Source organism: Haliotis rubra, unplaced genomic scaffold, assembly GCF_003918875.1.
Source record: "Haliotis rubra isolate DU_JTF1 unplaced genomic scaffold, ASM391887v1 Scf12, whole genome shotgun sequence".
NCBI classification, from domain to species: Eukaryota; Metazoa; Mollusca; class Gastropoda; order Lepetellida; family Haliotidae; genus Haliotis; species Haliotis rubra.
Genome location: NW_025765114.1, coordinates 1,070,925 through 1,087,323, shown reverse-complemented (window position 1 = coordinate 1,087,323; position 16,399 = coordinate 1,070,925). Strand labels below are relative to the sequence as shown.

Below are 16,399 nucleotides of genomic sequence, written 5' to 3'. Positions count from 1 at the left end.
TTTAAGCCGTTTTCAAGACACCATTTATGTTTTTTCTTTAAACACAACTGCAGTTGCCGTTCAATAGTATGCATATTTGTACCACGACATCGATCCATCGATTGAATCATTAAAAAGCTTTGATAAACTGTTGATCTTAATACTAAACAATGTGACAGACAAAATACTGCCTTGTGGGACACCCTGATTCTGATTATAATGATCAGACAGGGTAGAACCCACGCGTACTTGAAATTGCCTGTCAGTTCAAAACTCAGATATAAACTGAGGCAAACGGCCCCGTAAACCAACATCAGGCATATCTTTCAAAATGCTGTACTTCCATGTCGTGTCATAAGATTTTTTCTAAATCGAAAAAGATTGACACTGCATGTTGCTTGTTAATAATGGCATTCTTAACGAATGACTCCAATCGAACTAAATGGTCAATGGTCCTGCGATTTTTACGAAAACCACATTGAATATTTGTGATTAAATTATTTGACTCTAAGTACCAAGTTAATCTGTTATTGACCATGCGTTCCATGGTTTTTCAAACGCAGCTAGTAAAAAAATGGGCCTATAATTAGAGGGATCTGTATGATCACGTCCAGGTTTAGGTAAGAGTACAATGGCATCACGCCAGGATGAAGGAAATTTACGAGATGTCCAAATGTCATAAAAAATATTCTTTAGTGTCTCTAAACACTCTTCCGGTAAGTGTTTCAGACGTTGATCATGAATAGAAAAGGTTTCATTATAATAATCTTCCCCATTATCCGAATAAAAAGTAATTTTGTTGTTATTCTGCTGTTTTGGGTATTTTTGAAATTTAGGAACATAGTTAGACGAGGAAAAATGTTTTTCAAGTATTTGAGATATCAGATGTATCTGTTAACACCTGATCGTCAGTTTTGAGATGATGTATGCTTGATTTGGTACCATTACCTTTAATTCCCTGGATCATGTTCCATTCCTTGGACATCGGCGTCGGTGAATATATTTTTGAAACATATTTTTGCCAAGACTGGCGTTTATTTTGCTTAAATGTACGCCGTGCTTTAGCATTTAAAATTGTATATTTATTTAAATTATGCACCATTGGGTGGCTACGGAAAGAGAGTTTGCCTTTTTTTCCGTGCCTTCCTGGCTTGTTTGCATTCACTATTAAACCATGGTGTACGTATATGCGGATTTGCAGAGGACTTAGGAATACATCCATCGGCTATTTGGTTTAATTCATTAGAGAATAATTGCACTGAATCAGGAACATCAATAAAGGTTAGGTGAAATTGGGTTTAACGTCGTGCTTGAGAATATTTCGCTCATATGACGACGTGCATTCGTGTGTATGTGTATGTGCGGCTGCTTGTACTAGCCCAGACTTCAGCTGGTTTTATAGTGCTAGCCCACTGACAAACCATGCCGCAGTGAAGCATGAATACCCCACTCAGACACATTAAACTGACTCCGAGCCGACCAGTCCTTGTTGTACCCATTAATGCCGAGCGCCAGGCAGGGACCAACAAGTACCATATTTTAACGTCTTTTGGTATGACGCGGTCGGGGATCGAACCCGCGACCTTCCACTCTCCAGGCGGACGCTCTAACCAGGAACATCAATAAAACGATCAGGAGTTAAGGTGTCCGTACATAGTAACTTGAACAAAGGCCAGTTAGCTTTGTTGAAGTTCCATCTTGATGATGGAGGAACGTAAGCCGGAGATTGTTTGAAGAATGGTCGGAAAATGATCACTGCCACACATATCACTGCCACACTGTGGACCGACCATTCAAATTCATTTAACAGACCTGTATCAGTGAGAGATAAATCTAGACAAGAGTATGTATCTGTACCAGTATGTAAGTATGTTTTCGAATTATCATTGAAGATACACAGCTCGTTGTTAGAAATACCATCTTCCAGTATCATCCCATTTCTGTTCGTATCAGAAATACCCCAAAGTGGATTATGACCGTTTAAATCACCCATAATTATACATGGCTGGTAAGCTGGTCATAGAGAGTCTGAAGATGTGTTTGGTGAAGAGAAGAAGATGGTGGTACATACAGTGAGCGTGATGTGAAAACAATGTTTAGAGTCAGTCTGACAGCAACAGCTTGAAGACATGTATTTAGGGGAACAGGACTATGTACAACATACCGTCTCACCAAAACGGAAGAAAACCCAGTAGCTCTAGGCCCTGGAGGAGAAAAGTAGTTATATTAACTATATTGTCTTGCATCAAATTGATCTGTATTTTTAAGATAGGTTTCCTGTAAACAAAATGCCGATGATTTTAAATATTGAATCAGTAACTTTAAATCATTGAGCTGTTCATGGTATGGAGGCTCAATGAGAGATCGTATATTGGAGTGGGGCCTTCTCCCATGGCTAGGGAGCAAAGGATTGACCTCCATCTCCAACCTTTACTGGAGGTGACTGAGAGGAAGGCACCTCCAAATGCTGGAGGGTTCTGGTCCTTTTTGACTGCTTTTTCTCTTTTAAAGTATCCAGCCTTTATACACTTCGGAAGAGCCGAAAGTGCAAATGTAAACAGGTAAGTATTAAGTTTAAGAATACTGCCATCATCTCTCTTTTTGGTAAATCGATTTACAGCGATCACCCCTTGATGTTTCAGCTCAGCTGCAATGTCTTCCTCACTCATGTCAGAAAGACAATGAGCCCTGTCTCTGACTATACCTCTGCAGGAGTTCAAAGTTCTGTGTACAGAGACAGCAACGGGTGTATTGACGACCTGCTTTAATTTTAACAGATTATCCGATTGTTGTCTCCGTACACATTCAACTAACAATAAGCCGTTCCGGAGACGTGTTACGTCCTTTTACCTCCCCATAGACACCTTGAATGCCCTTTGAAATAGCGAATGGGCTCAGTTTCAAAGGATTTTCATCTGTAGATGAGATCACAATGAATCTCGGCCATGATTAAACTATGTCAGGAGATCATTCATCTGATGATGTAGAAACCACATGTCTACGTTTGTGTTTTGAATGGATTGAATGGAAAAAGCAATGGCGTATCAAAAGTGTTCAACATCCCTGCTCTCCATCCGCCATGGAGTGTCAACAAGGACGGTGTTAGAGCGGAAGCCAGGCTGTTCCACCAGGGCTACAGGGATGTTTTACTCCAGCAAGTAAAAATAAATAGCTGTAGAATCTGAAAGAAGAAATGTCAGATTGGTTCGCCCGTGACATCACTCTAGAGAAACACAGAATTCAGCGGTTTTTATTGCCAGATTGGCCCATGAGCCACCGTCTTCTTTCATAGGACTCTAGGCATATCAATCTTTTAGTAATTTATACACTGTAATTCAAAAGAGCTATTAGCGTTACCCAGCACCCACCACGAGGAGGTTATTATTCAAGATTGCCTATATCAGTTAGTTCTACAATACAATCTCATTGTTTCAGGTGTCACAGAACTACTCAATCAATCGGGTAAATAAGCAAAACATATCTAAAGACATATGCGTACGGTTTATCCAACTTTACTACATGCTGAGTCACATCACTGGTTTTAATGCACTTTGTCAGTTTGGGAATTGGCCTTCGATGTTGCCTGTCAACGCGTAACAACTTGACTACACTGCAGCGAACGAAGATATCGATATGTGGATCTGGCGTTGGTTGGTTTAATACCAATGACAATTTGTGTTTTACGTTTCAAACATTCCATTTATTTTGTGGTCGCAACATATAACAAGTTGAATTAGAACTGAAAGGCGAAATATCTCTTTCTCGAAATTATTACAGAAGTTCAATTTAGCTTCAAACACAACTATAATAAACAACAAGCTCGACAAATGAGTCACAGCATATTTGATAGTGTGGTAAACACGATGTTCCTTTGTATATACCTGTCTGTTTGGCTCTGTATTGTGTCTGTAACTTTCAGTTCTGATGCCTTTAATCTGCACGTCGCTCTATAGTTCACAAAGGGAAGAAATCCTCACACTACACAACAGGTTCCGGCACGACATCGCCACTGGAAGACGTGGACCTAACATTTCCAACATGAATGAACTGGTGAGATGACCTATATGCTCATTTTGTTATGAAAAGACCACTATCATATTGTGAATATTTTTGTTTTGTAACCCCCTAAAACAGATGGTATCTAGGTAACTGTTACAATTGGCTAAGGTAAATACGTAAATCGCCGTTAAATAACCATTTTGTGGTATATATCCGTAACCATGTAAAACAGCCCATGCTATATAACTTTACAATTACGTGCCGTCCATAGCTACTGAAGCATTTTCTTCATTGTGGAATACATTTTGAAATATGACCTCCGTTCGTGATACTACGGCAGCACACAATGCCCTTAACAATGGGCAGTATGACTAAATAATAAATCGTAACCCTGGTACTTTGATTTTTAACATGAGCTTATCAGCATATTCTCACCTATATTCTGACCCAAACCTTTCTATCTTCAAATTCCAAATCCGTGTTTTGATATACCGCTAACATAAATCTTTGCTGTTGAAATCAGTATGAAGACAGAAGTAGGAGGTATTAGTTGATACTGCTGGTTTATAATTGAAGGTATGGAGTCAGACTTTGGAACAAACTGCTGAAAGTCTGTTGACGTGCTCAAGAAACGTTGTACACAATGATGACAACTTCCTCATGCCAATGATTAACTATGGAAGGTATAGGATGTTAAACATCACCAAGATATTGAGATTCTGGCATCGGGAAAGCAGACATTATGTTCCAGAAGCTGCAGACTGTATACCCTGGGACAGTTGCAACAGGTACCGCGCGGTGAGTGGACAACAACACTTCTTTAACATTGCAGGACCAAATGATGTCAGATTTGATGATGTAATGTTCTCATTTGGAGTTCTAAGTTTAGTATTTCCTGCCATGTCCTACTCAATTGTTTTACATATGTCAAAATACTTCTTGTTGATTCAATGTCTAATTCTGACGTACTGTAATATGTATCACACAGGCTCACACACACACACACACACACGCACGCACGCACGGATATAAGGAAAGTGTGACGAAAATCATATCGCAAATGCACACTTTCATTTTGTATACTCACTGACTGTTTCATTGATTCCGCAAATTGAAAATGCCTAATATTCCACTCGTGAATGAATCGTTTGTTTACCGAAGCCATTTGCAATCATCACTCATTTGTGTGCCCACAAAATGTGAAGTGGATTACGTAGTCGTTTACAATATATTACTATGTACGGCAGCCCATTGCAGTAAGTATTGACACCAAGGAAAGCAGACGACGATACGTGATCAGGTTGGTGCTAACGGTATCTTTTTTACTTGACATTTTGTTAAAATAATATTTGGTATTGGTGGCATTAGTGATCTTGGGCTCTTTATCTCAGTCCTTGACAGCTAGATTTAGTGTATTTACGTGTAATGCAGACATACTGAACATTTTTGTCAGCGAGGCGTGGCATTGTAAGTACATCAAAAGTACCGCTTCGTGACGTCATACGAGACTTAATTTACGAGATAGCATGATAATTACCGCGAATCAAGGTTATCCACGAATTTAGGTTACGGTTCTGTACATGCTTATATATGATGAGTGACAAATTTTCTCATTTAGTGATTGTTTCTGATGACAGCGTTACCAGCGTAATGAAGAATCATAATATTGCATAACTGTATAGTTCCCATTCTTATGACGAGGAATGGTGCCATTTGTTGACGTGTTTATTAGCGTTATTATTGCCAACACATTAGTTGGTGTCTAGGAAATCGGTTCGCGTTCGCATGCACTCGTATCCCTGCCGCTATCCAGTTCCTTGGATGCCTATTAAAGGATTTGGAATTGATGTTAATGTAAACCAAGAGAGCACGGAAGTGGTTGCTGGCCGATTTAAGAGTCCCCTGCTTGATCGATAACAAGGACATGCCCTTAGCGGAAATTTGCGTTCATGAGGGACCTCGTCCTAACGCCAAAAGCTCGATATAAAACATTTCTCGACAACATCCCATCCTATTTCATGTATTTCTAGCACAAGTCCCTAAATGAAAAAGTTCCTAGAAATAATTCAGAACAGGATCAATATGTGTTGGCACCTCAGCTTAAGGTACTTTCTGTCTTACACAATGGCTATTCTGCTATCTATAATTTATGGTAGTGTTTTGAAAACACGTAGAGTACGTTACCGTAACCCGTGAACAAATGGTGATGGCGACTCACATATACACTAATCACTTTCTTCGAGGTGTAGATATTCATCTTTTATGTTATTGTGCTGTGGTGGGCAATGCTGCGACGCCTCAAACAATAATGTAGATGTTATTGCCTTCAGTATAGCAAGTATCGAGGAACATATCCACATTGCAGTGACTTTAGTTAATTACAATGATTAGCGAATAAATACTTTGTCATGCCGCAGTTGTCATAACTTGACGTCCCAGTCCATTCCTTGTCACCCAGTTCAGTATGACCACACCGCATACAGTGGCAGAGAAGTCACCAGTGTAATGAAAAAAAGTAGACATCTACAATAACACAGGATGTGACGTTTACATTCAATACGCTACTAGCAAGTTGTAATTAACTGTCGCCATTGCTTCCATCTAGCTCCAGTATATTGACATACTTAACCTGAACTCGCAGTTCTGACGAAGCCTGTACAATATAACATTAACAGTTACACAACATACAGTTGACATTCCTTTGTAACTGCCCTTGACGTCCGACCGATGACACGCCTCAACAACAATTGGCCTGCTTGATTGAAGGAGTCGACACATACGTGGCATAGGTTGTATTCCAATTCCAATTCCTTTATTCTCGTTCAACCAACATCGGTGGTACAAGAGAAGACAATACATACAAGTTATGCATACAAAAAACAATGACGTACTTTAAGATATTGAGTCTATGGCAGTTAGGTAGTTGATTGCTGAACGCATCAGATAGTTCTATCACAAAGGACAATGCAGAACGTGATTCTTTAAACTGATACGATAAATTGAAAGTTAGACACTTGTATGCAGTGTCAGTATAGATAAATGTAAACAGAATCAGTGTTACAAAAAGGTTTGAAGTAGTGGTTATTTTGACCACCAAATTTGTTACGTTTTTGAACATATGTTGGTGACGTAGTGCAATAATCCTTAATGACCATATTTCTATTCCGTGTATTGTAGATGGTGGGAGCGGATCGGGAGAGAGTTGGGTGCAGCTTGAAGCACTGTCCGCGGCGTCAATCACAGACTGTCTACGTTCTTATGTGCTTATATGAAGGGGGGTAAGTGTACATATCAAACTTCCATTAGTGCAAACTAGGAACGTGTAAAGTAGGTTTCAAATGCCTAAAGTACTGTCGGAAATGCTGGAAAAATGCTTTTTGACTTATATTTAAAATTCAGAGGTATTACAGTTACTTAAATAACAAATATCACTTCAAGAAACATCTACCTAATGTAGACCGGGGGGAATAAATTTAGAGACATGCTCTAAACTGTGTTTTTACTGATGAAAATACCAAAAACTTAGAAAAATAAGGGGTAGTTGGACGTTATTTGAAACAAACATTAACTGCCTGTGTTACGTCATCAGCATGCACGGTATCGACAGGTGAAATTGACACCTGAGCACACGCTCGGGCGAGGGGTCATCTCAATAGATGTTTTCTGCAAAATGTTGAATATGTGTACGTATAGTATACGCATCAGTTATGTAAGGGATCATTTGTGTATGTGTGTTTGTTGTGACATAAACATACGAATTACTGTACATTGGAAAGAATCCTATCACTTGTGGTATCTTATCGATTGATTGTAGAAATGTGCAACGTTTTAATAAATGTTTTGCATGTCAACAGTATAGTTCATTGAAAAAATATGGATGTAATTCGGTCAGTTTAATCTAGTTGTGAACATTGGCCAAAGATATATTATATATATTTTTCTTCTCATAAAGTTTGTAGACCGTCCGTCTAAGCACTCCCTTGTCAAAGTTGTCAAGGATGGTTTTACGTCTCGGTTTTGCATATGAGACGGTCCCTGTCTTGTCTGATTTGTTTACAATATTGTAAACTTGTTGGTAAGACATGCCAACAGCTCTACAAGTTCTGTAATAAACCCTCTCTACACTAATGAAAGGTTTACCTCTGTCTTTTTAAGCAGAAAAAAACTATAAACCTTTGCAACAATCGACTGCAAATCGTTGGCCATAGTGCACGCTGTGATAAAGATGTGCATGCATGACGGGAAACCTATTTATCAAGACTTAACATTTATATTAATATTTCTTCAATACAGAAAACGATAATTAAGTAAAGTAACACAAACATTCAACATTTATTTGTTTAGGAAAAACGTTAATTCATATTTTTACACCACCTGTATTATTAGCATAAATGTAAAGACTATTTCAGATTTCTGTTGTTGAACTCTGAATAAATCTTAAGTTGCTGTTTTGGTACCGAATTCTCTCCTGTAAACTGCCCTTTAAATGCATGGGGATGTTAAATCGATTGAAATAAAAATTAGGTAGACAATAGGCGAGTTGATATATTGACAACATAGTACATTTATCACCTTTATAAAGATACTAAGGCTAAAAAGCATTTTTCTAGCATTTCCGACAGTACTTTTTTTAGTAGGTTCCTTTTTCGGGAGAAGGGCAAGCACGATACTTCCTACAGAGCATTATGTTTGTTATTGAATTCCATGGCAAACCGACGTAGATTCAAGATCTGTAAACTTGTAAACTTTCAAAGTGTACAAGTATTTAATCACCGAAATATAATGGGTATCCAATGTACAATTTGCCATCGGGAAATGACCTTGTAAACCCGAACATTTTGGTTGAAGCGAAGACCGGTTTTAATCGGTCATGTATTTTACCATAGTTGTTATGCAACTTTAGGAACAGTCAAAACAGTTATCTTGCGCAGATATCCTGTAGTGAGTGAGTGAGTTTCGTTTTTCGCCGCTCTCAGAAGTAGTCCAGCAATATCACGGCGGGGGACACCAGAACGATATCTTGTAAGAATTATACACATTCTTCCCTGTAGAAAACGAGCCGACTCTAGAAACATTTAGCTCTAAATTTCAAGTCACATTCATAACATGCCTGATCCCTGTTTCACACAGCGATCTTGACGCGGAGGTGATCCTTAGTTCCACACTTTAACACAAACTCACAGCAATCGTAGCGTTAAGGTCCCTTGGTGAAACGGAAACAACCTATGATCGTGGATTCAAATCCCAGTTCGACCTGAGTATGTTTCTTGTTTATCCGTATCACACTTGTAGGTTTCTCCACAGAGGTAAACGTCTTGCATAACTTCGGAGTTTCCCACCACTTCAAGCGGAAATGCCATGGTATATTTAGAATACTGTCTAAAACGGCTGAGTGACCGTCAAACTTAGTGACTCACTAATCGTAACAATGATCAGCCTGTAACCCAAGCATTGTGTGTTTTGTTGTCTAACTCCATACCAAGCAATCTTCAAGCTATATGACGACAGTCCGTTAAAAACAAGTTTGGACCAGACACTCCAGTGATTGTCATCATGAGCATCGATCTACTGAACTGACATTCGATGACGTGTGTCAACCAAGTCAGCAAGCCTGACCACCCGGCCCATTTAGTCGCCTCTTACGACAAGCATGGATTGCTGAAGATCAATTCTATCCCGTATCTTCACGGGTCTCTCAGCATTGTGACGTGAAAGATGATGTGATAGTGTTTGATGGAGTAGCGCTATAAATCAGGCTATCGTCATGTCCCTGAATCTGAGTACACATATACACATTTGCCACGATCTAGGTATAATCTAAGAACCACAGCTCGTTAAGTGGAAAACTAGTTTCATCGCAGTGTAAATATTCTAACCGCGCTGTAAATATATTCTCACCGTGGGGAAGATTGTTATTGCCTTGGAAATAGTTCTAGGTAATTGTCTTTATAACTAGTATTTTCTAAAAGTTTATGCAATTCTCATTTGATTTTTCAATGGACATAGTAATGAGTTATTTAATTTTAAGATACACAATTCCGTTATGATAATTTCGGTATTTTGTGTAGCATATTGTCCATGATTTGCTGAGGCCAAGAATTTAAAGTCTAGCACTAGAGTAAGAAAACGCGTATTACACTCAATTTTGAAAACGTTTCAATGTGTTTGTCCAACTCCGAGTACAACCCGCTGCTTTGTAGTGTCTCGATACAGGAACACAAACATTTGTCTTATAGAGCTTGTTATAAAGACTATTCTAAACATTAAATAACCATGAAAAGTTTCCTTGGGTAGTTTTCCTAAGATCTAGAGTTGCGATTTCTCTCAGTTCCTGTTTCCAAAATATAATGCTGTGGCAACTACAATTATCATTCAATATATATCATTGCACAAAAAGCTCAGATGTTCTGCTATATGTAATTTGAATGCGCATGATTGTCATCCTAATTTTTAAACCTGGTACATTATGCTAAAATGTCTCGATGGTTGGTAAACGAATATTGTATCACTTTTTAATAAGAGCATTGCTATGTTCTTGAAGAGTATCCGGCGGACAGGGCATCGTGAGGGGGCGATCTGCAACACGTGCCGCAGGTTTCTATGCGGCTAAAGCCTGGTGACCGGGCGGGCCACATTACACAGTCAATGATCTCGTGCATTGGTAAAGACGATACCAACGAATATGAGGTTGTGTATTATCATCTATGAGGATTTGCGTCTGATTGTATACGGTAGAGAATACCATCTCTATGGCGCACACCAGTCATTGTGCCTCCATAAAGGTCATGCTGGGCTTCGTTGGAATCCTGAAAGGTTTTCTTCTCACAGCCTAGTCGTCAGCAAAAAAGTACTAGAGCCCAGCCCTGGTCTGTCCAATTGATGTGATCGTCAGCCTAATGAAACCGTGCCTGCCTGAAATGTTCCGGTTAGTGGGATAAGAATGCATGGCCTCGGAGACCGGAGACCAACCTTGCTGAGACGATAATGCACTGTCTGAGAAGAACCTACCTTCCGGCTGTCTAATGGAAGGCTACCGGCCACCTGCATGCCGCTAGGTAGCCACACGCCTGACATCTATTCTACCCCAACCTTCAGATCATGTTTGGCTCACAAGTTTCAAGTATGCCTATCCATCTGCTTACATTTTCAGTCGTCATTTGACTGATGACATTTTTTCATATTTTCCAAACTTGAACCCCAGGAAACTTTGAGGAGTATATATGTCGACAGACGTTTTGTCAAACTATTCGTATATGTATAACAACGCCACATGCGTATCGGATTTTCAAACTGAGTCTATGGCTTTCTAGTATTCCAACACACTTGTATTACTCAAAGTTGAGTATTGTATGATTTATATGTTGTTTGCCTGTGGCAGAGATCCAGATTCCTTCAAGTACAAAGTGGGCCCAGCTTGTACTCGATGTGGAGACGCTCTATCCTTCTGTCATCGTGACATGTGTGGTAAGTGTCACCATAAAACATACAAGGAAACGGCAACGAAGTCTTTTTTCTCTATCGCCCCCAAACCGAAACATGACTCATTAACCTATTCGGACAATGACCTACTTTTCTGCCGATCCGAATTTTGTCGTGTGAAAGTGAAAATAGGTAAACCATGGTTACACTGAATTCCAATTTCTTGTTTCATAAGAAAATGGTATGTACAAATGAATTTTAATTTCCAACTTTAATAACGTGGTATTTCTATATTTTATGGCGAGGTGTAGGCAGCATGACCTTAACTAAGGCGTCACAGACTGCCCCTGTTTGATGAGGTCGTAAAATGATTCACAATGCATCTGGCTCACTGGTTACACCTGTTATGTGTTTTTTGCGCTTATTCAGTGTAGTTCTGTAACGCACAATTTGATTGATATAATATCAAGTCCGTATCAGACCGCCAACCTTTTCTAGCGGGAGAGCCTCGTTTTGAGATTTCCACGATTTCCAGGTTTCCGTTTGTCAGAGCTCGCTGTACGACAGAGCACGCTGCACGACGTGTATGCAAGGATTAGAAGGGGCGTGGTGTTGCAATATACAAGTGCTTAGATGTATCAAATAATATTGATTAATAATGATGTATACAGTTAAATGAATTGTTCCCCAAATTCTCGACTGGTTATTGTACTAAGTTGCGCAATAGGACGGGACCCAGTCAACAGGCAACGAGACTATTGTGTAATCAATGTTTTGACTTGCTGAATAACTAATATATTCAACAGTCATATTTTAATATTTACCGAAACATGATACATAACTGAAATATTATGAAATAGATATAGCGCACAGGGAGATATTGTTATTATATTACGGGTCGTCTTTGCAAATTCACCTTGCCATACCGTTTGTTATTGTTGACATCGCTCTCATACTAACTAATGCCTTTCTTTAGTTGCATGCTCGCATTCCGATTACAGGACTTGTGGTAAGTTAGAGTCACGTCACCTAATATTTGTCTCTGAAATATTAAGCGATTGATTACCTCTCCCCTTTTTCATCCGAAGGCACTATAATAAACAACACAAAATCCACGCGGTAAGAATACATATCCTGATAACATGTTTATACTCTCCATTTGTCCTTTTCCCAGATTGTCGGAAGACGTGTTTCCGAGAGGATATGGGCAGTGGAACCCTCAATAGGTCTACCTGTTCTTGCAGTTGTACATATGGCCTGGGTCCAAATTGTGATGGTGAGTACCACTGCCACAGTTTAGTGGAAACTTAACAAGTTAGCCTTAAATCTATCTCGTGTGTATTTGAATTTAGCAACGCAACATGACGAACTTGAATGTGTTAATGGTAAGTATCAAGTGAGTTACACGTGTGCATGGGTTTAGACCCGGGATGGTACATATATTGTCACTGTAGCATGTTTGACAACAAGCCCACACTACGTGCCAATGCTGGCCAAAAGTCGCAATGATCAGGTCTGTCCAGATGTTGCTGGATTAACCTTCCACTTGTAGCGACACCCAGTGAAATGGTTTAATGTTGCGTTCCGCATGCTGTCTTCCACGCATCCCTTTTCCGGGACCGAGTTAGGTACATACTTACCACATGCTTACCTTCAACATGAACATTTATTGTTCAGTATTGGATAGATTTGGTAAATAGTGAGATTCACAGAAAACAGCTTCACCATTAGCCATTAACTGAAGGTAAACTGACTAAAGTTTTATGATCTGGGATTGGTATCTTCAAATTTATGAAAATTAATCAGATTCGTGCGGCTGCTACATTAGAGCTGGAACAAGAGGAGGTCCCTTACACAGGACAGGAATCTAAACATGTTCGTTATTATGGTGTATATTGTTACTTTGACCGCACTAGTTAGTCGGGTGAAGTGAAGTGATGAGGCATTGTCAAGGCTAAAATATTTCTCAGACATGGTTAAAAGGTCAAAAGTACTGTTTAGTTTTGGAAATATACTATTCCAAAAAAGAAACGCATAGGCGATTTGTATTTATAAAAATCTATAAATTACCTATTGTGTTCAAACAATCGTCAAAATATGTACCAAAAGTGTTGATAACATGATTTTACACAATTGCAAAAGTACAAAATCGATTTTACCTGAAAATGTTGATTTTGAAGAGATTTCTTTCAAGGATTAAAAAGGCATCGCCACAACGCAACAGAAATCACCTTCCAGTTGAAATTGTGCAGCAAAGAGCATGCACTGTCTAGCAATAAAAATCCAGATTACTGTCGGAAATTGGCATTCGTTTTGAAGGAGTTTCAAGGTCAAATTACTAGGCCACGTGTTGACTCTGCGACACGGAACATCGCCATTGAAAGAATGCACGCTGGAGATTACCAATCTTCTGTTGCCAGGCGTCTGAATGTTAGTCTGAGCACGATATCACGGCTTGCAGCTCGTCACAACCAAATAGGTATAACAAATGACCGTCCCCGTACAGGCAGACCTCGAGTCACCACTGCAGCCCAAGATCGGAACATCCGGGTACTACATTTGCATGACCGTACTGCCACGGGTGAGAGCACAGCAGCCAGGGTGCCTGGACTTCGGAGGATATCCGGTCAAACTGTACGGAGCAGGCTGAAAGAGATTGGTCTGAGAGCCAGGAGATCCGACGTCGGGACCGTGCTACGTCGTCACCATCGCGCTCAACGTCTCCGTTATCTACAAATATCCACTTGGTTGTATAGGCATTACCTTCTTCTAAACTGGTGTAAAAAGTCATGCACTAAAGTCTATTTGTGGACGAGATATACATGTTTGAAAATACAACATTTTCGCAACAGATTTCCGGCCTATGCGTTTCTTTTTCGGGATAGTATATAATGATATTTTCAGGGGAGGTCAGCTGGAATAGTCTTCACCCTTTGAATCGAAGCACAATAAATTTGGACGTATAGACGTCTGTTTTAGAATGAATACGCGGAACATCTCATGCGTCTATTAACAGGTGACTTCGTTTACGGATGCATGCTTGCTTAGGTCGATGCTTATAACATCAATCACAAGATGAAATAATTTGACATTTAAAAAATTCCTGAGTGGGCAAACAAACAACAAGAAACAAGAAACAGATCATCAAGGCAATTCCTTAATTAGTAAAGGGTTTCCTTCACAGAGGAGTGTCGCAATCCGGAGTTGTACGCTGACTACGACTACTGTGCCACGGTCAGCCGGGAGGACTGTTCCCATCCAGACGTGGGGGAACTGCTGAGACAGTCTTGTCCGGAGCAGTGTGTTTGTCGTAAGTAGCTGCTCATGTGCACTTTGGCCAGTTGATATAGACTGATTTCTGTACTTCTGTGGGCCCTGTCTTGTCGTTACCATATACGCCAAGTACAGAAGGCTGACACTAATACTTCTGTCCTATAAAGTTGAGTAACGTGCCTGGTTTGTCAGAAAATGTGATGGGAATACACGCACAGCTGAAACAATCATGTTAGTCAGGACATTATGGACAAGTGTGGTAGTGTCCAGGCGTGTACATTCATTGTGCATCAAGATATATATGTTCATCTTATGCAGTCTACATTCGGCTCCAAATTTAAATGTGCTATGATCTATTTCAATAAAGAGTAATTGTTACAGCCACTGATATTTCATAGTTAAGGATTGGTATTTATAAACGCAATCTAACCTGCTGCATACTCATCTGGGGACCTCGGTACCTGATGCGAATCACGCCCCAGATTACCTATACATAGACGAAGGGGTACTATTTCCCCTTCACTCTGCAGGAAATACAGATTCGCAGTGTTTTCGACATTTTAAAAAAAATTCCAAAATGCATTTTACCAAAACACTTTGAGACTAATCTTAATTCATAGTCCATACCAAATGAAAGGCAATGGATACGTTCCCATTATTGCGTTTACAAAGCGTTTATAAAGTTTCAATTGAGACCAGATAATAATATTCATGCATTCTGATTAATGTCAAAACCTACACGACAACGCAGAACATGATCTTCAAAAGTGAAAATATCCAAAAGAGCTGCACAGATAAGTTGTTTGATGAGGACAAATATTCTGACATTTTGAGTGATAGAGTATTTATGTAGGATGAACACTCAGAAAGCCACGTGTGCACTCTATGTTATTGCCGTTCTTGTGTATTCACAGGGAAACATCCTAGTCAGACATAACCGTGCTGCCGACTGAAGAGATGAAGCGGCAAGGAATGAGGGTGGAGACTTGCGTCAGACATTGATGGTAACCTTGTTAGGGAACTCACCACACTGTGGGGTATACCTGCTACAGGAGTGTGGGCTGCCCACCTGAACATTTATAGAACTGGCCGGAAAACATCATACAGATGTTTACCTTCTTTATATTGACAACGTGACGAATTAAATCAGAAAGAGTATTTTGGTATTTTTTGTAAGGTTAGTTATGAACAGGCAAAGAATATATTATTATTTTTACACTTTGTACATAATTCATTTCCGAATTGTATTTCACCACAATGAAAATCAAGTGAATGACAGAAAGCTTTTGAGTAACGGATGGAACCAATCGTGTTCACTAAATGTGCAAGATACCAATATGGTAAAATATGAAAAACACATGCTATGTTTTGTTTGGTTGTATGTTACACGTCAGACCCAAACCTACTGATTATGATCACCATGGATGCACTGAGTGTGAGACGCCATTAAACTACTGTGATACTTAGTGCTTCTTGTTTTGTGCCGTGTTCTACACTTTGTTATTGTGACATTGCTAGTTTCACTTTTATCTGTGTTTCATTTGGCTTGCAAGCGTATTTTATATTTCTGTATTTATTAACCAAGGCTGGCTGATATTCAACATGTGTGATATTATATGTAACATGGACAAAACTTACCTATCTCCAGGCGTATGTGCTAATCAATGACTGTAATACTGTGTAAAACAGTGCAACGATGACAATGTCAATAAAGTACTTAATCTTCTAT

General features: G+C 39.5%; 1 protein-coding gene across 1 annotated transcript; it reads left to right on the top strand.

Moving 5' to 3' along the window:
- Window positions 1-1,980: 1,980 nt before the first annotated feature.
- Window positions 1,981-15,688, top strand: LOC124261933 (cysteine-rich venom protein ophanin-like). The gene is made up of 9 exons (XM_046696303.1): window positions 1,981-1,987; window positions 3,899-4,029; window positions 4,555-4,776; window positions 7,156-7,256; window positions 11,357-11,442; window positions 12,374-12,406; window positions 12,572-12,673; window positions 14,582-14,707; window positions 15,585-15,688. The coding sequence occupies exons 1-9, from the start codon at window positions 1,981-1,983 to the stop codon at window positions 15,605-15,607; spliced, it is 831 nt and encodes a 276-aa protein (XP_046552259.1). The 3' UTR covers window positions 15,608-15,688.
- The last annotated feature ends 711 nt before the right edge of the window (window positions 15,689-16,399 follow it).